Raw genomic sequence first — 23,808 nt, 5'->3', positions numbered from 1 at the left:
GGACACTAAGAACTGTTTTGAGTAACCCTTTTTTGTTTATTTAATACAAGTTTGCTGATTAGCAGAGCACGTGTGTGTTTGATTTATTTTCCTTGGACTATTACGCATTGCCTGAGCCAGTCAGGCAGAACACATGCTATGTCACTTTACAATCAGGAATGACTAAGATTGAAAGAAGGAAGGATGTTGAGTCTTCATTAGATCTCAGTAATTCTGTTGTGTGTTTTGCTCCAAAATTGTGATGCAAGCTCAGCTATTGCACTTTATTGTCTGTTGCGTGCTGCGCATCCAAACCACCAACCCTTGAATGAGCATCTAATGACATAGACAAACAGCCTAATGAAAGGGTGTAAGAATGTCCTACGAACGAACAACTAATTTACAATTATATTAGAGGATTTATATACTTGGATTCTTACAAACTCTAGCTTTGTTTTACGGCACATGATAAATTCACGGCTTAAGATTATGAAAAGAGTCAGTCATCCTTTGCTGTTTAATAGGAGCATGTGCTGAGATCTTTGTGGCTAGAATAAGAGCAATTTGTTTGGAATGACAGCCCTCTGCCACAGAAGAATATGCGTGCAGGAACATACATCAGCCGAGGCAAGTTAAAAAACCCGAAACAAACAAATTTAGAACGTTAAGGAAAGAACTAATGTAATTAGCTACTCGTGGTGTTGTGTTTTTTTGCTTCAACACTGCCAATTCACCGTTGGCTTGTCAAAAAAACCTAAAGAGCAATTAATAAATGACAGAGTTTAATTAGATCTAAAATTATATTCAGTTCTCCAGTGGATAGCCATCCTGCATGTCGAAAGCTTTTGAAATGGCCCGTGCGCACCAAAAGGACAGAGAGTTGAAATCAAACGGAGAAATAATTCATGATAAATAGCAATTCAGGAACAGTTTCCTGCCAACCGCCAAATGCCGGTTGGTTTGCACGTCACTTCAGATTCTCTAAGTGTAAGCCTGCCGAGGAGACATTCCCTGCAATGGCATGACATTGTAACATGCAATTAGCATGTTAGCCTTCCTATGATGTTCATGCGCAACAGATTTAAGGTCTCAAAGGTGCTTTTTCAAGAGGCATTTGGGTTTTTCTTTTGAAGACGTTTCGCTTCTCATCCAAGAAGCTTCTGCAGTCTGCATTGGTTGCCGATCAGTTTCCGGTCACAATTCAAAGTGTTGGTTATGACCTATAAAGCCCTCAGACTATCTCAGGGACCATCTTCTGCTTCATGAATCCCAGCGACCCGTTAGGTCCCACAGAGTGGGTCTTCTCCGGGTCCCGTCAACTAAACAATGTCGCTTGGCGGGACCCAGGAGCCTTTTCTGTGGCGGCCCCAGCCTTCTGGAACCAACTCCCCCCAGAGGTTAGAATTGCTCCCACCCTCCTTGCCTTTTGTAAACTTCTTAAAACCCACCTCTGCCGCCAGGCATGTGGGAATTGAGATACTCTTTCCCCCTAGGCCTTTACAATTTTATGCATGGTATGTCTGTATGTATGTTTGGTTTTACAATAAGGGTTTTTAACTGTTTATATTGGATTGTCATATGCTGTTTACTAGTGTTGTTAGCCGCCCCGAGTCTACGGAGAGGGGCGGCATACAAATCCAATAAAATCAAATCAAAATCAAAATTCTTCAGCTCTGATAGGATAGTGGGCAATGGAAGGGTTTCTATTCCTTGCAGACAACTGGTCATTGGGCATCCCTTTTAAGAAAGGCCTTCAAAGAAAAAAACAAGAAAGTCCAGTTGCCTCCTGGGGAAAAAAAAAAGCACTTTGTGGACAACCAGGACCTGGATGACAGAGAATCTCAATGCAGTTTGGGATGAACCCCCTTTGAATGGTGTGGAAGTAGCAATGGATTTCCAGAGAAAAATAATTGAAGATTACAGGAAGCAGGAGCACTATTCAGAGAACCCCGAGGACACAAAATAAACCTCCAAGTGCTTTGAAAAAAAGGGAGAAAAAAGAAGCTGTACAAAAGATTTGTAAATAGGTTTAAAAGGGTTGAAAAATATTTTTTAAAAAACTTTGCAACAATTGAATATAGACGTGGGAAGATAGGGAAAGGGGATTTAATAAGATAATTGTTTTGAAAACTGGTTTTACATAAGACCGAATAGTAATCGCTGGTAACATGCGCCATATGATAATTGATCAGCAAAGACAGCTGTCAATAAGACAGCAGGGAGGGAGGGGGCTGTGTATACTTTGTTTTTGTCATGTCTATGCTTTCTTCTTTCGCTTCTTTTTTCTGTTTGATTTGATGGTTAATGTAATGATGTAATGATTGAGAAAATGTCTTTTTAAATGTATATATTCGAAATAAAAATTATTTAAAAAAAACCAACCCCCCCCCCCACTCCAGTGACCCTTTAAAACAGTGGTTCTCAACTTGGGGGTCGGGACCCCTTTGGGGGGGGTTTGAATGACTGTTTCATAGAGGTCGCCTAAGACCATGGGAAAAGACAAATTTCCCATGGTGTTAGGATCTAAAACCTCTATTCTGGCACCTTGGAACATACTTTTACAATCCGACCAATCAGGCGTTTACAGTGGGGGTATCCCTCTGCCCTTCCTGCCAATCAGCTGAAAGCTCTGTTGGGAGAACCTATGGTTGGGGGTCACCACAAGATGAGGAACTGTAGTCAGGGACTGCGGCATTAGAAAGGTTGAGAACTACTGCTTTAACGAAAGGATCCAAATGACCAGCTGTCTGCAGAGAGGGGCAGCATATAAATCCAATCAATCAATCAATCAATCAACCAATCAATCAATGAATCAAACAATATAAACCCTTCCATTGCCCATTATCTTGTCTAAGCTGTAGAAGCTTCTTGGATGAGAAATGAAACGCCTTCAAAGAGAAACCAGACCCATGAATGTTTCCTTTTAGGCATTCTTAGACAAAATCTGCCTAAAACCCAAATACATTTAATTGTCCATTTAGTTACAGCAGCCAGACTAACCTTTGCACAGTGGTGGAAAAACGAGGATATTCCTCCGAAAGACGCAATAATTAAAAAAATTAAATACTGTGCAGAGATGACAAAATTAACTCTACTAGTTAGGAATGAAACAACGTCCTCATTTAATAATTGTTGGGATCCTTTCTACAGTTGGTTAGAGAGAAAAAGAGAACACCACGTTACATAATTGAAATGATGGTTACAAACTTGACCAGATACAAATCCGATATACAGTATAGCTTTCTCATATTTTTGGCTATAGTGATAAGAGACTTTAGATATATATTGACAGAATACTTATTACTAAATTTTATAATCTCTATGTTTAGATTAATTCAACGCTTGCACTTAAATACCCAGATGACTAACCTGATACCAGGGAATGAGCTAATAAATTAGGAACTGGTTCCCGTTTTCAATACAGCTCCCCCGGATATTCGCCAACCCCTTTACTTTCTCTACTTTCTCTATTCTCTCTATTTCCTTTGTTCTTTCTACCCTTTCCCCTCTTTTCTCTATTCCCTTCTTTCTCACTCTTTCTATACATTTCTATGTTCATAAATTGTTATACCATGCTAAGACTTAATTGTTTTCTGTTTTGATCAATTTTTGTGTTTTGTATATTTGTAAATAAAAATTTATATATATAAAAAAAAGAGAAACCAGAAAGTCCAGTTGCCTCTTGAAAATAGCACCTTTGAGACCTTAAATCTGTTGTGCATGAACACTGTAGGTAAGAAAGTGAGGACAAATCAAGGGAAATATTTCTTCACCCAGAGGCTCATTGGTTTAAGGAATTCATTTCCAGAAGAGACTGTGACAGCTGTCAGCTGGATAGCTTCAAGGCGGGATTAGACAGATTCATGGATGTCCAAGTGTATTGGTGGTTATTGAAACGGATGTCCAAGTGCCACCTCTATATTGGTTAGGACAGGCAGGATTCCCTTGAGTACCATTTGTTAGGGGTCAAGGGAAAGGGAGGGTTTTGCCTTTTCTTTCTACTCAAGATCCCCATGGACAATTGGTGGTCCACTGTGTGACACAGAATGCTGGACTCGGTGGGCTTCGGCCTGATTCAACAGGGCTCTTCTTATGTTCTTAGGAAGGCTAACGTGCTAATTTTAACATTCCAAAACATTAAAACCCACCACCACCACCATCATCATCATCATCATCATCATCATCATCATCATCATCATTTATTAGATTTGTATGCCGCCCCTCTCCGAAAACTCGGGGCGGGTAACAACAATATAAAAAGACAATGTAAACAAATCTAATATTAAAAACAATCTAAAAAACCTCAATTTAAAGAATGACTCATAGATACAAGCATACCATGTATAAATTCTATAAGCCTAGGGGGAAGGGAAATTTCAATTCCCCCATGCCTGACGACAGAGGTGGGTTTTAAGGAGCTTGCGAAAGGCAAGGAAGGTGGGGGCAACTCTGATATCTGGGGGGAGCTGGTTCCAGAGGGTCGGGGCTGCCACAGAGAAGGCTCTTCTCCTGGGTCCCGCCAAACGACATTGTTTAGTCGACGGGACCCGGAGAAGGCCAACTCTGTGGGACCTAACCGGTCGCTGGGATTCGTGCAGCAGAAGGCGGTCCCGAAGGTATTCTGGTCCGATGCCATGAAGGGCTTTATAGGTCACTTTGAATTGTGACCGGAAATTGATCGGCAACCAATGCAGACTGCGGTGTGTTGGCACCCAATGGCTATCAAAGGCCAACTGTCCAACTAATAAGCTGCCCCTTTCCTGCAGCCACACTGCTACTCCTTCCCCAACAAGCTGAGTGGAGTGATAAGAACAACTACATTTAATGAAGGAAAAATAGATCTGGGTAGGGAAAGTGGTCCACATGCTTCTAATTGCGCATTTACAACAGCCTCCCAGTCACATGCCAAAGTTTGCCTCTATTCCCTGACCTCTCTCGGAGGTGACCCGAGCTGCTGCCAAGGCAAGGCGACTGGGGCTCATTGCTATGCAGAGCTTACTATTAAGCAAAAGGGAAACAGCTGTGCAAATTTCCATTTCCCATTTTCAACTTTCACAGCGCTGACACTCTCAATTAAGGAGAAAGCCGCTAATGCAAAACAAAAAATATTTTTTAAAAAAACCCTTAAAAAATAATAAATAAATGCTCCGATTGATTAGCAAGACGGTGATCTAAACCAGTGTTTTTCAACCAGTGTGCCGCGAGACATGGTCAGGTGTGCCGCAAAGCTCAGCAAGAGAGAGAAAGAGAGAGAAAGAAAGCAAGAGAGGGAGAGAAAGAAAGCAAGAAAGAGAGAGAAAGAGAGAGAAAGAAAGCAAGAGAGAGAAAGAGAGGGAGGGAAGGCGAGAGAGAGAAAGAGAGCAAAAAGAGGAAGGAAGGAAGAGAACGAAAGAGGGATGGAGAGAGAGAGGAAGGAAGGAAGAGAGAGAAAGAGGGAGAGAAATAGAGCGAAAGAGAGGAAGAGAGAGAGAATTTTTTTGTTCAAACTTTTGTTAGCCCCCCCCCCCCCGGTTCAATGTGCCCCATGATTTTGTATATGTAAAAAATGTGCCGTAGCTCAAAAAAGGTTGAAAATCACTGCTCTAAACTAAACCGAAACCACTTTCCCTGGAGCGGGTCTCAACGCAAAGCAGGCATGGAGTCACGCAGGCATCTCGTAGGGAGCAATCGAGCAAAGTCTGGATCCTTCTTGACAAGACGTCAGGATCGCGGGCCAAGAAGCCAACCACAGGACAATTAATTGACGAAGCCGCAGGTCAAGAAAAACAAGGGACAGGAGAGATGACGAGGCTGGACGAGAAGGAGCTGTCGGTAAAAATGTGTGAGACTGCAATTTCCCCTTGTGTTAGGAACTAAAGCTTCTACTCTGGTGCCTTGGAACATATTTTTACAATCCAACCAATCAGGTGTTTATAGTAGGGGTGTCCCTCTGACCTTCCTGCCAATCAGTTTAAAGCTCTGTTGGGAGAACTGGCACTAGACTTATGGTTGGGGGTCACCACAACATGAGGAACTGTATTAAGGGGTCACAGCATAAGAACCACCGGGTTAAGAGGAGCCATGCTGTTTTCACACCCAGCCTTTTCAAGTGTTAATAGACAGAGGGCATTCACAAGATCAAAATCGGCCTTATGCTCTATAATTTATTTTTATTTATTTATTTTTATTTATTTATTTATTTTGTCCAATACACAATGAGGGTTTTAGTGGATATATATCTATATACACATAGTAAAATACATGGTGAAGGTTATAGAGGAGATACTCATAGTAAAATATATCTAAGAAATTGTTGTGGTTAGCTCTGGCCCAGCTCCTGCCCCAAGGACTGTGGATGTGGGGGAGACATCCACATGCTGCAGGCCTGTTTTGCCCCTGGTGGAATCTGCTGATGAAGGCTCCTCTGACTAAGAAGACACGAGTGACAGGGAGGAGGAGAGTGTGGCAGACAGCTCAGAAGGAGATCAATTATCTAGCTCCTCCTTGGATTCAGAACAAGAGTTAATGATACAGCCACGCATGCAGAGAGCGATGCATAGGCAACAACAACTGAGAGATTATTATCAAAGAAAATGAGGCCCCCTGTGGTTGGGTGGGGCTGTGGTAATTAGTGAGGCTGCTATAAATAGCAGCCTGTGGGTTTGGCCATTGTGGAGGATTATCTGATCCTTGTGTTTCGTGACTGCTTTACTGACTTTGACCTTTTGTGTGCTGATTTTTCCTCGCTTTAAAACTAAACCAGAGCAAAGTGTGTTTCACTTTGTGAAAGAAGAAGGACTGTGAATTGCCTCACAGCTGCAAGCTAAGTATCACAGAACTGATAATGAACTTGTACAAATTACCAGTTTGTTTGGAGACCAGTGCTCTTTGCTATACCAAAAGAGGGCTTAGTTTAAGTGAATTTTCATTATAAAGAACATTGTTTTGAATTTTCAAACATGTGTGTGTCTGAAATTTGTACCTGTGAATTTTTGGTAGGATTCTACCAGAGAGCCCGACAGAACAGGACAGGGGAAGGTATAGTAATAGAACATATCAATGAAAGAATAGAAGAAGAGATATAGGAATAGAGGAAAGGAATAGGATATAGGTATAATCTGGTGACAGTTTATTATGTCCCAGATCTGCTGCGGTAAATATGATTTACATAAGCATATTAGCAAAATTGCCTAAACAATTCATAGGTCAATGACATGGAAAGCCTCGATTATAACTTCAAGGCTTCAAGACAGCATTAAATAATGAGGACATTCCTAACCAGGCTAGTGAGGAAAGGCTATAAAATGCTGGCTCAGCTACAGGTAAAAGGCAAGACAGCTAAGGAAGGTTAAAAAATTGCCAGGAAGAACAAAAGCTCTATGATAAGGGACCGGTCATCGGATCTCCTCCGAACGTGGACATGAAGAGCAATGAATTAAGAAGAAAAATGACCCAGGTGCTAAGGACAGAAATATCCTTTTGTGCCCTTTCATGTCTGTCAGAGGTTAATAGGGAGCACGGTGTAATGATGATTAGTTATGTCTCTGCAAACATGATAGGAAAAGAAAGTCCTTCACCTAGGCAGAAAAAACCCTGGACACACATACAACCCGGGAGAAACCCCTCTTAGCAGTAGCCACTGCGAAAGAGACCTCGGAGTCTTGGTGGATAATCAACTAAACATGAGCCAACAATGTGCAGCAGCAGCTAAAAAAGCCAACGCACTCCTAAGCTGCATCAACAGGGGGATACACTCCAAGACCAGGGAAGTCTTAATACTCTACTACGCCCTGGTCCGACCACACCTGGAGTACTGTATTCAGTTCTGGTCACCACACTTCAAAAGAGACATTGAAACTCTGGAGAAGGTGCGAAAAAGAGCAACCAAGATGATTAAGGGACTGGAAACCAAGACTTACGAAGAGAGACTGCGGGAACTGGGCATGGATAGCCTAGAGAAAAGGAGGGCCAGAGCGGACATGATAGCAGTCTACAAGTATACGAGGGGATGTCACAGAGAGGAGGGGATCACTTTATTCTCCAGGGCACCAGAGGGCCAGACGAGGAACAACGGCTGGAAGCTGACCAAGGAGAGATTCAACATGGAGATAAGGAGGAACTTCCTGACGGTCAGAGCGATCAACCAATGGAACAACCTACCAGCGGACGTTGTGAACTCCAACACTCTGGATATTTTTAAGAGAAGATTGAACTGCCACTTGACTGGTGTGCTATAGGGTTCCTGCTTGGGCAGGGGGGTGAACTCGATGGCCTTCATGGTCCCTTTCAACTCTAACAATAAATAAATAAAAATAAATAAAGCCTGGAGCAAGCAAATGGAAAGGATTCTCAAAGAAGTTGGGCACCTGATTCTCCATCCTTCTTTCAGACAAATTGTGAGAGTCAGATAAGCCTTAAATACACAGAAGAAGTATTGGAGTACTGTGTAAAGTTCTGGTCACCGCACCACGAGAAGGATGGAACTGGAAAAGGTGCAAAAAAGGGCAACAAGAATGATCAAGGGAATGGAGCACCTCCCTTATGAAACCAGGTTGCAACGCCTTGGTCTCTTCAGCCTTGAAAGACGGTATTTAAGAGGTGACTTGATCGAAGTGTATAAAATCATGCACGGGATAGAAAAGGTGGATAGAGAAAAATTCTTTTCTCTATCACACAATACTAGGACAAGGGGGCACTCCCTAAAGCTCATAGGTAAGAAAGTGAGGACAAGTAAAGGACAATCAAACAATGCCACTTGGCGGGGCCCAGGGGAAGAGCCTTCTCTGTGGCGGCCCCGGCCCTCTGGAACCAACTCCCCCCAGATATTAGAATTGCCCCAACCCTCCTTGCCTTTCGTAAGCTACTTAAAACCCACCCCTGCCGCTAGGCATGGGGGAATTGGGATACTCTTTCCCCCTAGGCCCTTACAATTTTATGCATGGTATGTCTGTACGTATGTTTGGTTTTTATAATAATGGGTTTTTAATTGTTTTTAGTATTGGATTATTATTGTATGCTGTCTTGTTATTGCTGTTAGCCGCCCCGAGTCTTCAGAGAGGGGCGGCATACAAATCCAATAAATAAATAAATAAGGGGAAAATATTTCTTCACCCAGAGGGTCATAGATTTATGGAATTCCCTTCCAGAAGAGGTCGTGACAGCTGTCAGCCTGGATAGCTTCAAGGCAGGATTAGACAGATTCATGGATGCCAAGTGTATCGGAGGTTATTAAAATGGATGTCCAAGTGCTGCCTCTATGTTGGTTGAGGCAGGCAGGGTTCCCTTGGGTACCATTTGTTGGGGGTCGAGGGAAAAGGAGGGTTTTGCCTTCTCTTCCTGCTTAAGATCCCCATGGACAATTGGTGGGCCACTGTGTGACACAGAATGCTGGACTCGATGGGCTTTGGCCTGATTCAGCAGGGCTCTTCTTAGGTTCTTAAGAACACATATCCCTATTTCAGTAGCACCCCTGTCACATTTGGAAGTCGCGATGGAAGCAAAAGGCACTGAGTTTGTGGAGAGAAATATCTGTGTTTTCTTTTGTGGAATAGTGGCAAAGAAGTGATGGCGTGAATCAGGGATTGCCCGACCACGGCAATTTTTTGAGACTTGGGAACCTCAACTTCCAGAATTCCCTTGGCTTGGAAAATCTGAGAGTTGAAATCCCCAAGTCTTAAAGTTGTTATTATTATTTTTTATTAAATTTTATTACAACAACAACAAAAAAATACTTAAAAGAAAACGTGCCCAACACCAATAAAATTTTACATAAATGGTACTTCACGCCAGTAAAACTAGCACACATCCAGAGGAAAGGGAAAGGAAATTGCTGGCATGGTTGCCAAATAAAAGGAGTTTTTATGCATATGCTCTGGGAATGCGTTGAAGTTCAAAAATTTTGGAAGGAAGTACAGAATGAAATAAATAATATGCTAAACATTAATTGGATAATTACGAAAGAATTAGCAATACTAGTTAAATATGGGGAATTACAAGAATTTAAAGAAATCAAAACAGCAGCTTTGGAAAGCGCTCAAGCAGTAGTGGTATTAGGGTGGAAGGAGAGCAATAAATGGACAATCCAGAATTGGTACTGGTACATGGTGGACCACATCCACTTCGAAATTATGGAAATAAGATTAAATAACTTTGATGAAAATAAATTGGAGAAGCTGATGGCACGATGGAATAAGGTGAAAAATTATATCTTAAGTAGAATTTATGACGACAATGTGAAAAATAAATTCCAATCACTTTTTGTATGTAAAGAAATGTAAACCGGAGCTAAGGAAGAAATAGAAACTTATTGCAAATAATTTAACCCCCTAAATGGTGGTGAAGTCTTAAAGTTGTTAATGTTGGACACCCCTGGTAATTAAATAACTTCATCCTCAAATCCCATTGCCATCATGAGTTGCCACCCAAACTGACAAGGGAGCTTTGGAAGAAAAGGACTTGATACTTCTAAACATTAAGCGATCTCTTTTTGGACCTTTTTTGAGTTAGGAAATTTCCACTTTCAACGTTGTTGGAAACCAGCTGGCAAAAGCTTTCACAAAGACTGTACTGGCTCCTTATGGACCTGAAGCATAATTTGGAACATGAAATAGAGCAGAACACATAATGGGACGCGTCAATAGAATGTGCAAGGTACACGGAGCCAGGCATAATTTTTTTGGGTTCCTTTTCTGCAGAGAATGCTTTCAAACATAAAGGAGAGAATTTTAGAGACACAATTGAACGGCTGGAGCGTAAAAGGCATCCCTATTGTTTTCGTCTGCGTATGCAGTAACTGAGGTCCGATTTCCCAGTATTTTGTTAATGAAAGCATTCGGATGGTGGTAACAGTGAGATGTAGGCCAGGGGAAAATGAGGATTGAAGAACAGGGTTTCAGAATGATATAGTTACAGCTGCTTAAACAGAGGTGGCTGCATCGCTGGAATTTTTCACACCGGAGATGCCAACCTGTTCTTGTGAATTAAAGGTTTGTTTCAGTTTGGCAAAGAGGCCATCTAAATTAAGATTGAACAGCCATCTCTGAACAGTGAGATATCACACCATCCAGGGGAAGAGCCTTCTCTGTGGCGGCCCCGGCCCTCTGAAACCAACACCCCCCCAGGAGATTAGGGTTTTTAGCTGTTTTAGTATTGGATTTATACATGCTGTTTTTACCACTGTTGTTAGCCGCCCCGAGTCCACGGAGAGGGCAATCAAATCAAATCAAATCAAATCAAATCAAAAACAAACAAATAAATAAAAAATTTAAAAATCCTTTTAGTAGTTCCAAGAATGATCCACCACCATTTGCCCTATTCAGGTGACTTTGAGGGCACAGATAAATCTCCAAGTGGTCTCAAGGTCTCTTAGAATGCTAATGAGCAGCTGTCTGCAAGGAATATAAATCCTTCCATTCCCCACTTTTCAGTCAGAACTGAAGAAGTTTCTTGGATGAGAAGGAAAATGTCTTCAAGGAAAAACAAAGTCAAGTTGCCCCTTGAAAAAGCACCTTTGGGAAGAGCCTTCTCTGTGGCGGCCCCGGCCCTCTGGAACCAACTCCCCCCAGAGATTAGAACTGCCCCTACTCTCCTTGCCTTTCGTAAGCTCCTTAAAACCCACCTTTGTCGTCAGGCATGGGGGAACTGAGACATCTCCCCCGGGCATATACAATTTATGAATGGTATGTTTGTATGTATGTATGTTTGTTTAGTAAATGGGGCTTTTAAATATTTTAAACTACAATTTAGATTTGTTATGAATTGTTTTAGTCTGTTGTGAGCCGCCCCGAGTCTGCGGAGAGGGGCGGCATACAAATCGAAATAATAAATAATAAATAAATAAATAAATAAACCGTGGCTTGGATGTCTGAGAGCCACCATAGACAAAGGGATGAACCTCTTCAGCTATTTCAATTGTTCTTGAGACAAATCTTGCCTGGGCTGGCAAAGCTAGCTTAGATGGAGTAATTGGCCTAATATTTTTTTTTCTTTTAAGATAAGGGCATATGGTCTGAGGCTGTACAGCCGGGAGCATTTCCCCAAACTCTTGATGCGTGGTTTCTACGGACATCCCATCACGGTTACCAAATGGTAATTGACAATGTGACAAAAGAGCAAAGTCATTATACACATGATCGAACAGTAATCATACCGACCGTATTTAATTTTAATTGAACATAAATTTAAACACAATCAAAGAGCGCTGCCCCAAAGACACTATTCAGGGACCAAGACGAAGCTTCTTTCCAGGACGCAGTGAATATTTCAGACTAAATTGCAGCTGGAGATGTTTAATAGTAATGTACCAATAAAAATATTACTGGAGTGCTATTAAGAAAAGTGCAAAAAATCCATAGGTACTTCAGCTTTAAACGTAAAAAAATCTATCGGATAACACTAAAGTTTAAGCCTATAAAACGTTAGAAACATCACAGATGGCCCGTGTTTTAATAAGTAATGAATACATGCATAAAATCAACGGGTAATATAATAGAACCAGTGCAGTGTTGTAGAACAGACAATTAGTTGTCCCTTTTTAGGGCAGTGGTTAAGAACAACTGAACATAAGCTAAGTGAAAAATTCAGAGTATTCAAAAGCACTAAATGTATACGCCAACAATTATGTTTATTCCTGCATTGCATTGCTTGAGGGAGAATGGTGAACTAATTCCATCCCTCTGTTCTCATTCTGAAACCAAAGTTCCTTCTCTTAGAAGCCAGAGGGGCTGTGTGTTACCTTAACTTTTTAGGAGCTGTCAGGGGATAATCTAATAACGTCTGTTTTGATCATGTTTGACTGCAAAGTTGGGGGGGGAGCAGGGGGGGAAAGAAATAGCAGCACTGAATTTTATCACCCAAGAAGCAACTATAACATTGCTTGCAAACAAAAGGCCATTAATATTTAAAACCCAACTTCTGAAAGCCATCAATATTTATCCAACATAAGGCTTTAATTTGGGGTTGAATTCAGTAGACTGGTGCACCAGTTGCGACCCTATTTGGACCGGAAGTCACTGCTCACAGTCGCTCATGCCCTCATCACCTCGAGGTTCGACTACTGTAATGCTCTCTACATGGGGCTACCTTTGAAAAGTGTTCGGAAACTTCAGATCGTGCAGAATGCAGCTGCGAGAGCAATCATGGGCTTCCCTAAATACGCCCATGTCACACCAACACTCACTCCGCAGTCTGCATTGGTTGCCGATCAGTTTCCGGTCACAATTCAAAGTGTTGGTTATGACCTATAAAGCCCTTCATGGCACCGGGCCAGTTTATCTCCGGGACCGCCTTCTGCCGCACGAATCCCAGCGACCAGTTCGGTCACACAGAGTGGGCCTTCTCCGGGTCTCGTCAACTAAACAATGTCGGTTGGCGGGGCCCAGGGGAAGAGCCTTCTCTGTGGCGGCCCCGACCCTCTGGAACCAACTCCCCCCAGAGATTACAATAGCCCCCACCCTCCTTGCCTTTTGTAAGCAACTCAAAACCCACCTCTGTTGTCAGGCATGGGGGAATTAAGATAATCTTTCCCCCTAGGCTTCTACAATTTATGCATGGTATGTTTGTATGTATGATTGGTTTTATAACAAGGGTTTTTAACTGTTGTAGTATTGGATTTTTACATTCTGTTTTTTGTCACTGTCTACGGAGAGGGGTGGCATACAAATCCAATAAATAAATAGATAGATAAATAAATAAATAAATAAAATTAAAAATAAATAAATAAATAAATAAATAAATTAGACGTCCCTCTTATCTCTCTTCTGCTCCTCCAACCCGCATTTGCAATTTGTACTGTTCACATCATCTACTTCTCCAGAGGCCCGTCTTGCAGAGCCTTCTCTGTGGTGGCCCCGACCCTCTGGAACCAGCTCCCCCCAGATATCAGAGTTGCCCCACCCTCCTTGCCTTTCGCAAGCTCCTTAAAACCCACCTCTGTTGTCAGGCATGAGGGAATTGAAATTTTTTTCTCCCTTCCTCCTAGGCTTATAGAATTTATACATGGTATGTTTGTTGGTATGATTGGTCTCTTAAATTGGGGTTTTTTAGATTACTTTTTAATATTAGATTTGTTACATTGTTTTTTATTGTTGTTAGCCGCCCCGAGTCTTCGGAGAGGGGCGGCATACAAATCTAAATAAACTAAACTAAACTAAACTTTGCAAAAAAAATGGTCTTACGTCCTGCAACGTTTACCGTACAAGTCAAACCTGGAAAGGTTTCCCCAAGAAGCACTCAAGAGATTAGGACATGTCCTTCTGATGAACAAACTGGACTGCTAGGAAAGGTAGCTAGTTATTCTTTGTGGTCACCGAAGGAGGGTCAGGGTCCTACAAAGGGACATCGCAGATAAGGGGTAGGCAAAGTTGGCTCTTCTATGACTTGTGGACTTCAACTCCCAGAATTCCTGAGCCAATCATGCCAGCTCAGGAATTCTGGGAGTTGAAGTCCACATGTCATATAGAAGAGCCAACTTTGCCTACCCTGGTGACCTAGATTACGGGTTGTCCAACTTTGGCAACTTTAAGGCTTGTGGACTTCAACTGTCAAAAAACCCCAGCCAGGGGAATTCTGGGAGTTGAAGTCCACAGGCCTTGAAGTTGCCAAGGTTGAAAAACCTCTGTCTTAGATGGAATTCTCATGGATCGTGGCTCTTCACAGCCCTGTATTGATTGGGCTGGAGAAGATCTCTCCTATTGGGGCAAGCACAATTCTGTGAATTCATGGTTAAGATGAACAATTCTCTTTTCTGATTTTGGCTAAAACGGATGGAAACATGGACTTGTCAGGAAATATATGCTTAAAAGGGAAACAGTCCCGTCCCTGTTCCCTACCCAGATTTTACTTTAGAAAAATGATTTGTGGTTTATCATGACACCTACCTAATATTCAGACTAAGAGTTTTTCTTTTGCAATTCAGTCTGTTCAAAATTGCTCATATTTCTGTCATATAACCTAAATCTCCGGAGACTAATCAAAAGCCTTCTTTCCTACATAACAAGAGTCTGCTGCACGAATCCCAGCGACCGGTTAGGTCCCACAGAGTTGGCCTTCTCCAGGTCCCGTCGACTAAGCAATGTTGTTTGGCGGGACCCAGGAGAAGAGCCTTCTCTGTGGCGGCCCCGGCCCTCTGGAACCAGCTCCCCCCAGAGATCAGAACTGCCCCCACCCTCCTTGCCTTTCATAAAGTTCTTAAGACCCATCTCTGCCATCAGGCATGGGGGAACTGAGACATCTCCCCTGGGCCTATACAGTTTATACATGGTATGTTTGTGTGTATGTTTTGCTTTTAATAATGGGGTTTTTAGTGTTTTTTAAATTATTAGATTTGTTCTTACATTGTCTTTGTTATTGTTGTGAGCCGCCCCGAGTCTACGGAGAGGGGCGGCATACAAATCTAATAAGTAAGTAAGTAAGTAAGTAAGTAAGTAAGTAAGTAAGTAAGTAAGTAAGTAAGTAAGTAAGTAAGTAAGTATAATAATAATAATAATAATAATAATAATAATAATAATTTATTAGATTTGTATGCCGCCCCTCTCCGAAGACTCGTAAGTAAGTAAGTAAGTAAGTAAGTAAGTAAGTAAGTAAGTAAGTAAGTAAGTAAGTAAGTAAATAAATAAATAAATAAGAGTCGCTCTAGCCCAGATGAACGCACAGGTGGCTATTTCAATAATTTTGAGTATTTTAGGAGCAATCATGACTCATTCTTCCAATTTCTTGATGTTGAATTAGGCGCAGAACTGGAGCAAAGTTAGAGATCTCTCTCCAGAGTTTGTTTCCCCTGAACATTCAAGTTTTACTTTCCTCACTTGCTTAATTTTATTGCGGTTAATAGAATTGGCATTCTGATATGCGAAACTAAATTGACAATGTCAGGACAGTTTTAAAATGTACATATACCGGGGAAAACAAAAAACAAAAATTGGCTGAATTAGAAGAAGTTAATAGGCTTGCTTAGGCTACAACAAGAAGTAATTAAAATTAACAAGCTGGATAAAATAATTTAAGATAGCAGCAGAAAATACAAATGCTATACAAATGCTAACTGGCCAGGTGTCTTGCTGCTATATTTAATTATGGATAGTTCTAAGTTTTTTATTGTTTTTATTATTTTGCAAAGTTTTTATTATTTCATATTTTTTGAATTGTAAAACCACTCTAGAATCATTGACTGAGATGGGCAGCTACCGAAATTGAATAAATACATTACATATTATGTTCTCTCTCTCTCTCTTGCTTTCTCTCTCTCTCTTTCTTTCTCTCTCTCTTGCTTTCTCTCTCTCTCTTTCTCTCTCTCTTGCTTTCTCTCTCTCTCTTTCTCTCTCTCTTGCTTGCTTTCTCTCTCTCTCTCTCTCTCTTTCTCTGGCCCCTACTACCTCTCACATATTCATGCATATACCAGTTTAATTCATAAATAAAACAATAACATTATCCAAAAGGATTTAAGAATTATAAACTTCTTTTACAGAGAAATGTCCTATAATGGCTGACATGTTTAATGTTCATCTTTGGCCATTTCTGGCTATCCATATCAGGCAGGTTCAATTGCTCTTAATTATTCTTGCCTGGTTCAGGTGCCACCACACAAAAACTTAGCAGCCTTTTGTGCTATTTCAGGAATGATGTCAGCAAGTAGAAATTATGTATACTGTACTTCCCTTTTAATTTATTACAATCTAAGCTCAGCCAATTAGAAGAACTTCTTGGGAAGATCTTTCCTTTTTGAAGGACCTATGCCAAAATAGCAAATGTCTAGATTGAATAAAAATAAAACCTTGGAGTACCCAAACTTTCCCCTTATTGACTGTGCTGGCCATAGGCCTGGGTTAGCTTATGACTGTCAAATACCTGGAAATTTAGGGGAGCTAATTTTCCAGGGAATTGAATGCTCCAGAGACTCCCCTTTCATTAGGATTTATATTTCTCTCTGTCCTTTTATCAAGGAACAGGTTTTTCTTACCATCTGTGTGCTAAAAATGTTTTAATATATTAAAAGCCCAGATCGATTATGAAACCGCCCAGACTGACAGTTCTCCTGCTGAGATCCAGTCTGTTACCAGTTTGGAGGAGTTAAATATGGTCTGCCCGTATACGAAATGCTTATTATAATCCCCTTAATTATATGGGTACCTGCGGCCAGCTGCTCCACAACACCGTATATGATTATGGTGCTAGGCACCCCCTTATCCCCCCCCAAAAATATTAAAATATGCAAGACTAGGAAAGTGCTGACTCTATTATTATTCATTAGCAGTGGTGGTGGGGGAATATATGGCTGCATAAATAGATCCAATGAGTGCAATTAAACCCCAAGAAAGGTCACAATGCATTTATTTAAAGCTGCATTAATTCTCTGCTCCCTGCCCTTAAGAGGAAGTCTCAACAACAATGATCTTTTATCTTTCTTTTTTTTTAAAGAAAAGCCTTTACCTGTTTTCTTCCCCCTTTTTCAAATACACGGATACCTCGTCGTACAAACGCCTCATCGTACAAACTTTTCGAGATACAAACCCGGGGTTTAAGATTTTTTTTGCCTCTTCTTACAAACTATTTTCACCTTACAAACCCACTGCTGCCACTGAGATGCCCTGCCTCCAGACTTCCGTTGCCAGCGAAGCACCCGTTTTTGCACTGCTGGGATTCCCCTGAGGCTCCCCTCCATGGGAAACCCCACCTCCGGACTTCCATGTTTTTGTGATGCTGCAGGGGAATCCCAGCAGCGCAAAAACGGGCGCTTCACTGGCAACGGAAGTCCGGAGGTGGGGTTTCCCAGCGAGGGGAGCCTCAGTGAAATCGCAGCATCCCAAAAACACAGAGGTCCGGAGGTGGGGTTTCAAGGACTTTGGTGTTTTTGCGATGCTGCGATTTCACTGATGCTCCCTTCGCTGGGAAACCCCATCTCTGGACTTCCGTTGCTAGCGCAGCGCTTGTTTTTGCGATGTTGGGATTCCCCTGCAGCATCGCAAAAACACAGAAGTCCGGGTTTCCCATGGAGGTGAGCCTTAGGGGAATCCCAGCAGCGCAAAAACGGGCGCTGTGGCTGGTAAAAGGGGTGAATTTTGGGCTTGCACGCATTAATCGCTTTTCCATTGATTCCTATGGGAAACTTTGTTTCGTCTTACAAACTTTTCACCTTAAGAACCTCGTCCCAGAACTAATTAAGTTTGTAAGACAAGGTATCACTGTAAATGCATTTCATTTATTTCGTTTTGCGCCCTGTATCATTGTTTTTAACTCTTAACAATACGAATCCTTGAAGTATAACAGTCTGTGGAGGTTCTCAGTCATCTAGGTCGTAGTTGGCCCAAAGGTGATCTTTCAGGAGGCAACTGGACTGCCCTGGTTTTATTCGTTTCGCTTCTCACCCAAGAAGCTTCTTTCGGTCTTCCATTCGCCACCATCCTGTCGAAGCTAAAGAAGCTTCATGGACAAAGAGCGAAACATCTTCAAAAGGAAAAAAAAATGCAGTTGCCTCTTGAAGTCTAAAACAGGGAAATTTGCCGTTTGTGTTGTGCAGAATCTGATATATGGAGGATGGTACGTGGAAAAACCAGGGCCACAGTCAACAGAAAGCAGTCTTACCTGACCCATTTTTCAAGTATCCATTGGCATCGACAGTTGTATACTTAATATAAGGTCCAGGTTGATTCACACCAAAAGGCTGAAAGGAAAGGGACATTGTATTATTTCTTTTCCTGGTCCTAAAAATTGGCCACAAGAAGCCACCGTACTCCAACAGATCCCTTTCATTGTCCGCCATGTTTTTCCACGATTAGAATAAAAACAGAAACATAGAAGATTGACAGCTGAAAAAGATCTCCTGGTCCATCTAGTCTGCCCTTGTACTATTTCTTGTATTTTATCTTAGGATGGATAGATGTTTATCCCAGGCATCTTTAAATTCAGTTCCTGTGGATTTACCAACCACGTCTGCTGGAAGTTTGTTCCAAGCATCTACTACTCTTTCAGTAAAATAATATTTTCTCATGTTACTTCTAATCTTTTCCCCAACTAACCTCAGATTGTGTCCCCTTGTTCTTGTGTTCACTTTCCTATTAAAAACACTTCTCTCCTGAACCTTATTTAACCCTTTAACCTATTTAAATGTTTCAATCATGTCCCCCCTTTCCCTTCTCTCCTCTCAGACTATACAGATGGAGTTCATGAAGTTTTTCCTGATAAGTTTTATGCTTAAGACCTTCCACCATTTTTGTAGCCCGTCTTCAGTAAAATAATATTTTCTCAATATATTCTCAATAAAGAATAGAATTCTTTATTGGCCAAGTGTGATTGGACACACAAGGAATTTGTCTTGGTGCAGATGCCCTCAGTGTACATAAAAGAAAAGATACATTTGTCAAGAATCATGTGGTTCAATAAGCAATGAAGAAACAATCAATATTAATAAAAATTAGAAGAACAAATACAGTAGATCAATAAACAGATAGCTATTTCCACCCATCTAAAACAAAACGCAGTTAGTCTCAGACCCACGACCAAACCTGAGCGCGAAATTTCTTTTGCTAAGCAAGAGAGTTGTTTAAGGCCGTTTTTCTTCACTTCTGCAACCTTTCTGCCACCACTCCTGGGGTTTGTTGTGGTTAGCTCTGGCCCAGCTCCTGCCCCAAGGACTGTGGGTGTGGGGGAGACATCCACATGCTGCAGGCCTGTTTTTGCCCCCGGTGGAATCTGCTGATGAAGGCTCCTCTGACCAAGAAGACATGAGTGACAGGGAGGAGGAGAGTGTGGCAGACAGCTCAGAAGGAGATCAATTCTCTAGCTCCTCCTTGGATTCAAAACAAGAGTTAATGATACAGCCACGCATGCGGAGAGCGATGCATAGGCAACAACAACTGAGAGATTATTATCAAAGAAAATGAGGCCACCTGTGGTTGGGTGGGGCTGTGGTCATTAGTGAGGCTGCTATAAAGAGCAGCCTGTGGGTTTGGCCATTGTGGAGGATTATCTGATCATTGTGTTTCGTGACTGCTTTACTGACTTTGACCTTTTGTGTGCTGATTTTTCCCCACTTTAAAACTAAACCAGAGCAAAGTGTGTTTCACTTTGTGAAAGAAGGACTGTGAATTGCCTCACAGTAAGTAAGTAAGTAAGTAAGTAAGTAAAGTAAAGTAAAGTAAAGTAAAGTAAAGTAAAGTAAAGTAAAGTAAAGTAAAGTAAAGTAAAGTAAAGTAAATAAATAAGGAATCTAAATCCTTCCATTCTCCACCACACAGTCAAAGCTAAGGAAGCTTCTCAGATAAGAAGCGAAACATCTTCAAAGAAAAAAACCCAGAAAGTTCAGTTGCCTCTTGAAGAAAAAAAAGCACCTTGGAGACAATCTTTAGAAATACTTTTCTAGTGCAAGGCTGCCGAAAACTGCAAATGCTTCCAGCAGAAATATTCCTTCTCATCAGCTAATGCAAGTCTAAGATATGATTGACTGCAAGCTGACAGTTTGATAGTATGAGGAGATGCCAAGAAAAAGGATCCGGGCGAGCCGAAGTTCTAGTGATTGTATGGCAGTTTTACAGATTTTCTCTTTAATTGTGGAATGTTTCTCTCTTTTAGGAACGGGAGAGAAACACAATGACCAATGAGTGGGAGATTTAGAAGGAAAAGAAAGCAATAAACCTCGACTTGCAAATAATTCATTCATTGATCGTTCGAAGCTACAGTGACACTGAAAAAAAAGGTGAGATGACTATTTTTCACACTGCAGCATCCCCGTGGTTGCATCTTCAAAATTCAAAATGCTTGGCAACTGACATGCACTTATGACAGTTCCAGTGTCCCGGGGTCACCTGATCTCCTTTGGTGACTATCTGACAAGCAAAGTCAGATAGTACTTACTAACTTACTTACGGGACCGCCTCCTGCCTCATGTATCCCAGCAGCTAGTTAGATCCCACAGGGTCAGCCTTCTCCAGGTCCCGTCAGCCAAGCAATATTGACTGGTGGGGCCGAGGGGAAGGGCCTTCTCTGTGGCGGCCCTGATCCTCTGGAACCAGCTCCCCCCGGAGATTCGCACTGCCCCAACCTTCCTGGCCTTTAGAAAGGGCTTAAATGGTGTCAATCCTTTGAGGCCAGTATCAGGTTCCTACTGGTATGTTTGAGGACACCCGGAGTTGCGTGTGCTCTATTTTTACAACTGGTCTGGTGTCTTCAAAGGTACCAATAGGAACCTGATATTGGCCCCAAAGGATCAACACCATACGCAGCACAGAATATTTATTATTTCAAGTCTATTTGGTCAAATAATGGTCATCCCTTAATGGGTGCTAGACGAAGATTGAAGGAATTCAAGGGGGATTGTTTGGGGCGATGGAAGGACTCTAAGCTGATGACATGTTTAACTCCCTCCCCAGTTCTGCCTGCTCTACTCCTTCAAACATACAAACAAGCAAATAATAATAATAATAATAATAATAATAATAATAATAATAATTTATTAGATGTGTATGCCGCCCCTCTCCGAAGACTCGGGGTGCCTCACAACAATAATAAAAAACAATATAACAGTGAACAAATCTAATATTAAAAGAAAAAGATATATAAAACCCCAGCAATTAAAACCATACAATACATACATACCAAACATAAAATATAAAAGCCTGGGAAAGGTGTCTCAGTCCCCCCATGCCTTGCGAAAGACAAGGAGGGTGGGGGCCGTTCTAATCTCCGGGGGGAGTTGATTCCAGAGGGCCGGGGCCGCCACAGAGAAGGCTCTTCCCCTACATGTTACTACAATGCTCTTCCCCTACAATGTTACTACAAGGCTCTTCCCCTACAATGTTACTAAAAACCCTACATGTTACTCAATCAGACAACCCAATCACACCATGCATCACATTTGTTGGTCAGGGGGGCAAGATCTAATTGCCCCAGGCCTGGCAACATAGGTGAGTCTTAAGACTCTTGTGGAAGGCGAGGAGGGTGGGGGGCAGTACGAATCTCTGGGGGGAGCTGATTCCAGAGGGCCAGGGGCGCCACAGAGAAGGCTCTTCCCCTGGGGCCCGCCAAACGACATTGTTTGGTCGACGGGACCCGGAGAAGGCCAACTCTGTGGGACCTTATCGGCCGCTGGGATTCGTGCGGTAGAAGGCGGTTCCAGATGTGTTCTGGTCCAATGCCATGTTGGGCATATTAAGTCTGAGGCACACTGTAAGGTTTCTGCCTTCTTCAGCTCTGCTCCATTTGTTGCCTAAGCGGCTTCTGATTGTGTAAAGCTTCCTGTCTCCACTTGCTTCCATTTAAAAATAAATGCCTTGTAAAAACATGTAACCTTAAAAAAACCCAAAACCTTTGAAGCCCTAGGACAAGGACATGGTAATTTAAGATGCCCAAGCTCATTTGATGTTGGATGCAAAAATAATAATAATAATAATAAGGAGAAAGATGCAATACACGTTGCTTCCTAAAAGACCAAATCACAATTTCTCCCGCTGTGAGTTTAAAGCTTATATGTGACCAGGGCACCTCACTTAGAAGTTCTGAATATCGATAAAACTCGGAGGCTGTTTTAAAAGGAGGGGAAAGTGTTCAGAGAATGAGTCTTTGCAAGCAAAGGAAAATCTACTGTTAATACACGGCCCCAGCCATGCCTCCGTACGTAGAGACTCTTGTTTTTCTGAAGTAAAAGAAAATCACTTTGAGCCATAAATGTGTTTCCTGGGGAATTTAACACAATGATAAATACAAATTGAAAAGGCAAAAACGTATGGAAAGCAGAACGTCCTTCTCGAGGTGGTAGCCAAGGGCACCTTTGGGAAGAGAGAGTAAAGAATAAGGAAAGTAGTTGAAAGTGACAGGGGGAAAAAAAAAAACCCAGGCCCAAATGAGAAGCAACCCAGTTCAACAACAGCAGCCTCAGGGATCAAAAGTTGCCCCAAAATAGCTGTCAGAAGTGGAATTTTTACTTACGCGGCCTTTCAAAACTACTTCGCCGTTTTAAAATATTTATTTGGTAGATACATCACCACCCTGTCTGGTGGTTTGAGGAGAGGCAGGAAAGAAAATTTATAAACGGCAAACTGAACATCTAATGTTACTTTAATCTAATAAATATATTTAAGCTCTAAGGGGTTACCAGGAAGAAGACAAGGGTCTTTTCCAATGTAGCTGAAGGCAGGGCAAGAAGCAACGGATGGAAACTGATTAATGAGGGAACCAACTTAGGGGGGGAAATATTGACCCCCTCGGAGAGGGTCCGCAACTTGGGCGTCCTCCTCGATCCACAGCTCACATTAGAGAACCATCTTTCAGCTGTGGCGAGGGTGGCGTTTGCCCAGGTTCGCCTGGTGCACCAGTTGCGACCTTATTTGGACCGGGAGTCACTGCTCACAGTCACTCATGCCCTCATCACCTCGAGGCTCGACTGCTGTAACGCTCTCTACATGGGGCTACCTTTGAAATGTGTTCGGAAACTTCAGATCGTGCAGAATGCAGCTGCGAGAGCAATCATGGGCTTTCCCAAAAATGCCCATGTCACACCAACACTCCGCAGTCTGCATTGGTTGCCGATCAGTTTCCGGTCACAATTCAAAGTGTTGGTCATTACCTATAAAGCCCTTCATGGCACCGGACCAGGGTATCTACGAGACCGCCTTCTGCCGCACGAATCCCAGCGACTGGTTAGGTCCCACAGAGTGGGTCTTCTCCGGGTCCCGTCAACAAAACAATGTCGCTTGGCGGGGCCCAGGGGAAGAGCCTTCTCTGTGGTGGCCCCGACCCTCTGGAATCAACTCCCCCCAGAGATTAGAATTGCCCCCACCCTCCTTGCCTTTCGTAAGCTCCTTAAAACCCACCTCTGTCGTCAGGCATGGGGGAATTGAGACATTCTTTCCCCCTAAGCCTTTA

At 42.2% G+C, this 23,808-nt stretch overlaps 1 protein-coding gene across 1 annotated transcript in view; it reads right to left on the bottom strand.

Annotated features, from left to right (window-relative positions):
- ITFG1 (integrin alpha FG-GAP repeat containing 1) overlaps window positions 1-23,808 on the bottom strand; it is a 102,760-nt gene that overhangs the window by 31,906 nt on the left and 47,046 nt on the right. Inside the window, exon 12 of the mRNA XM_070761626.1 lies at window positions 18,535-18,613. Coding sequence (XP_070617727.1) covers window positions 18,535-18,613 — 79 coding nt within the window. The remainder of the gene's footprint in view (window positions 1-18,534; window positions 18,614-23,808) is intronic.

This window comes from Erythrolamprus reginae, chromosome 9 (assembly GCF_031021105.1).
Source record: "Erythrolamprus reginae isolate rEryReg1 chromosome 9, rEryReg1.hap1, whole genome shotgun sequence".
NCBI lineage: Eukaryota > Metazoa > Chordata > Lepidosauria > Squamata > Dipsadidae > Erythrolamprus > Erythrolamprus reginae.
Note: the sequence above shows the minus strand (reverse complement) of the source record. Positions and strands in the feature narration are given on the sequence as shown.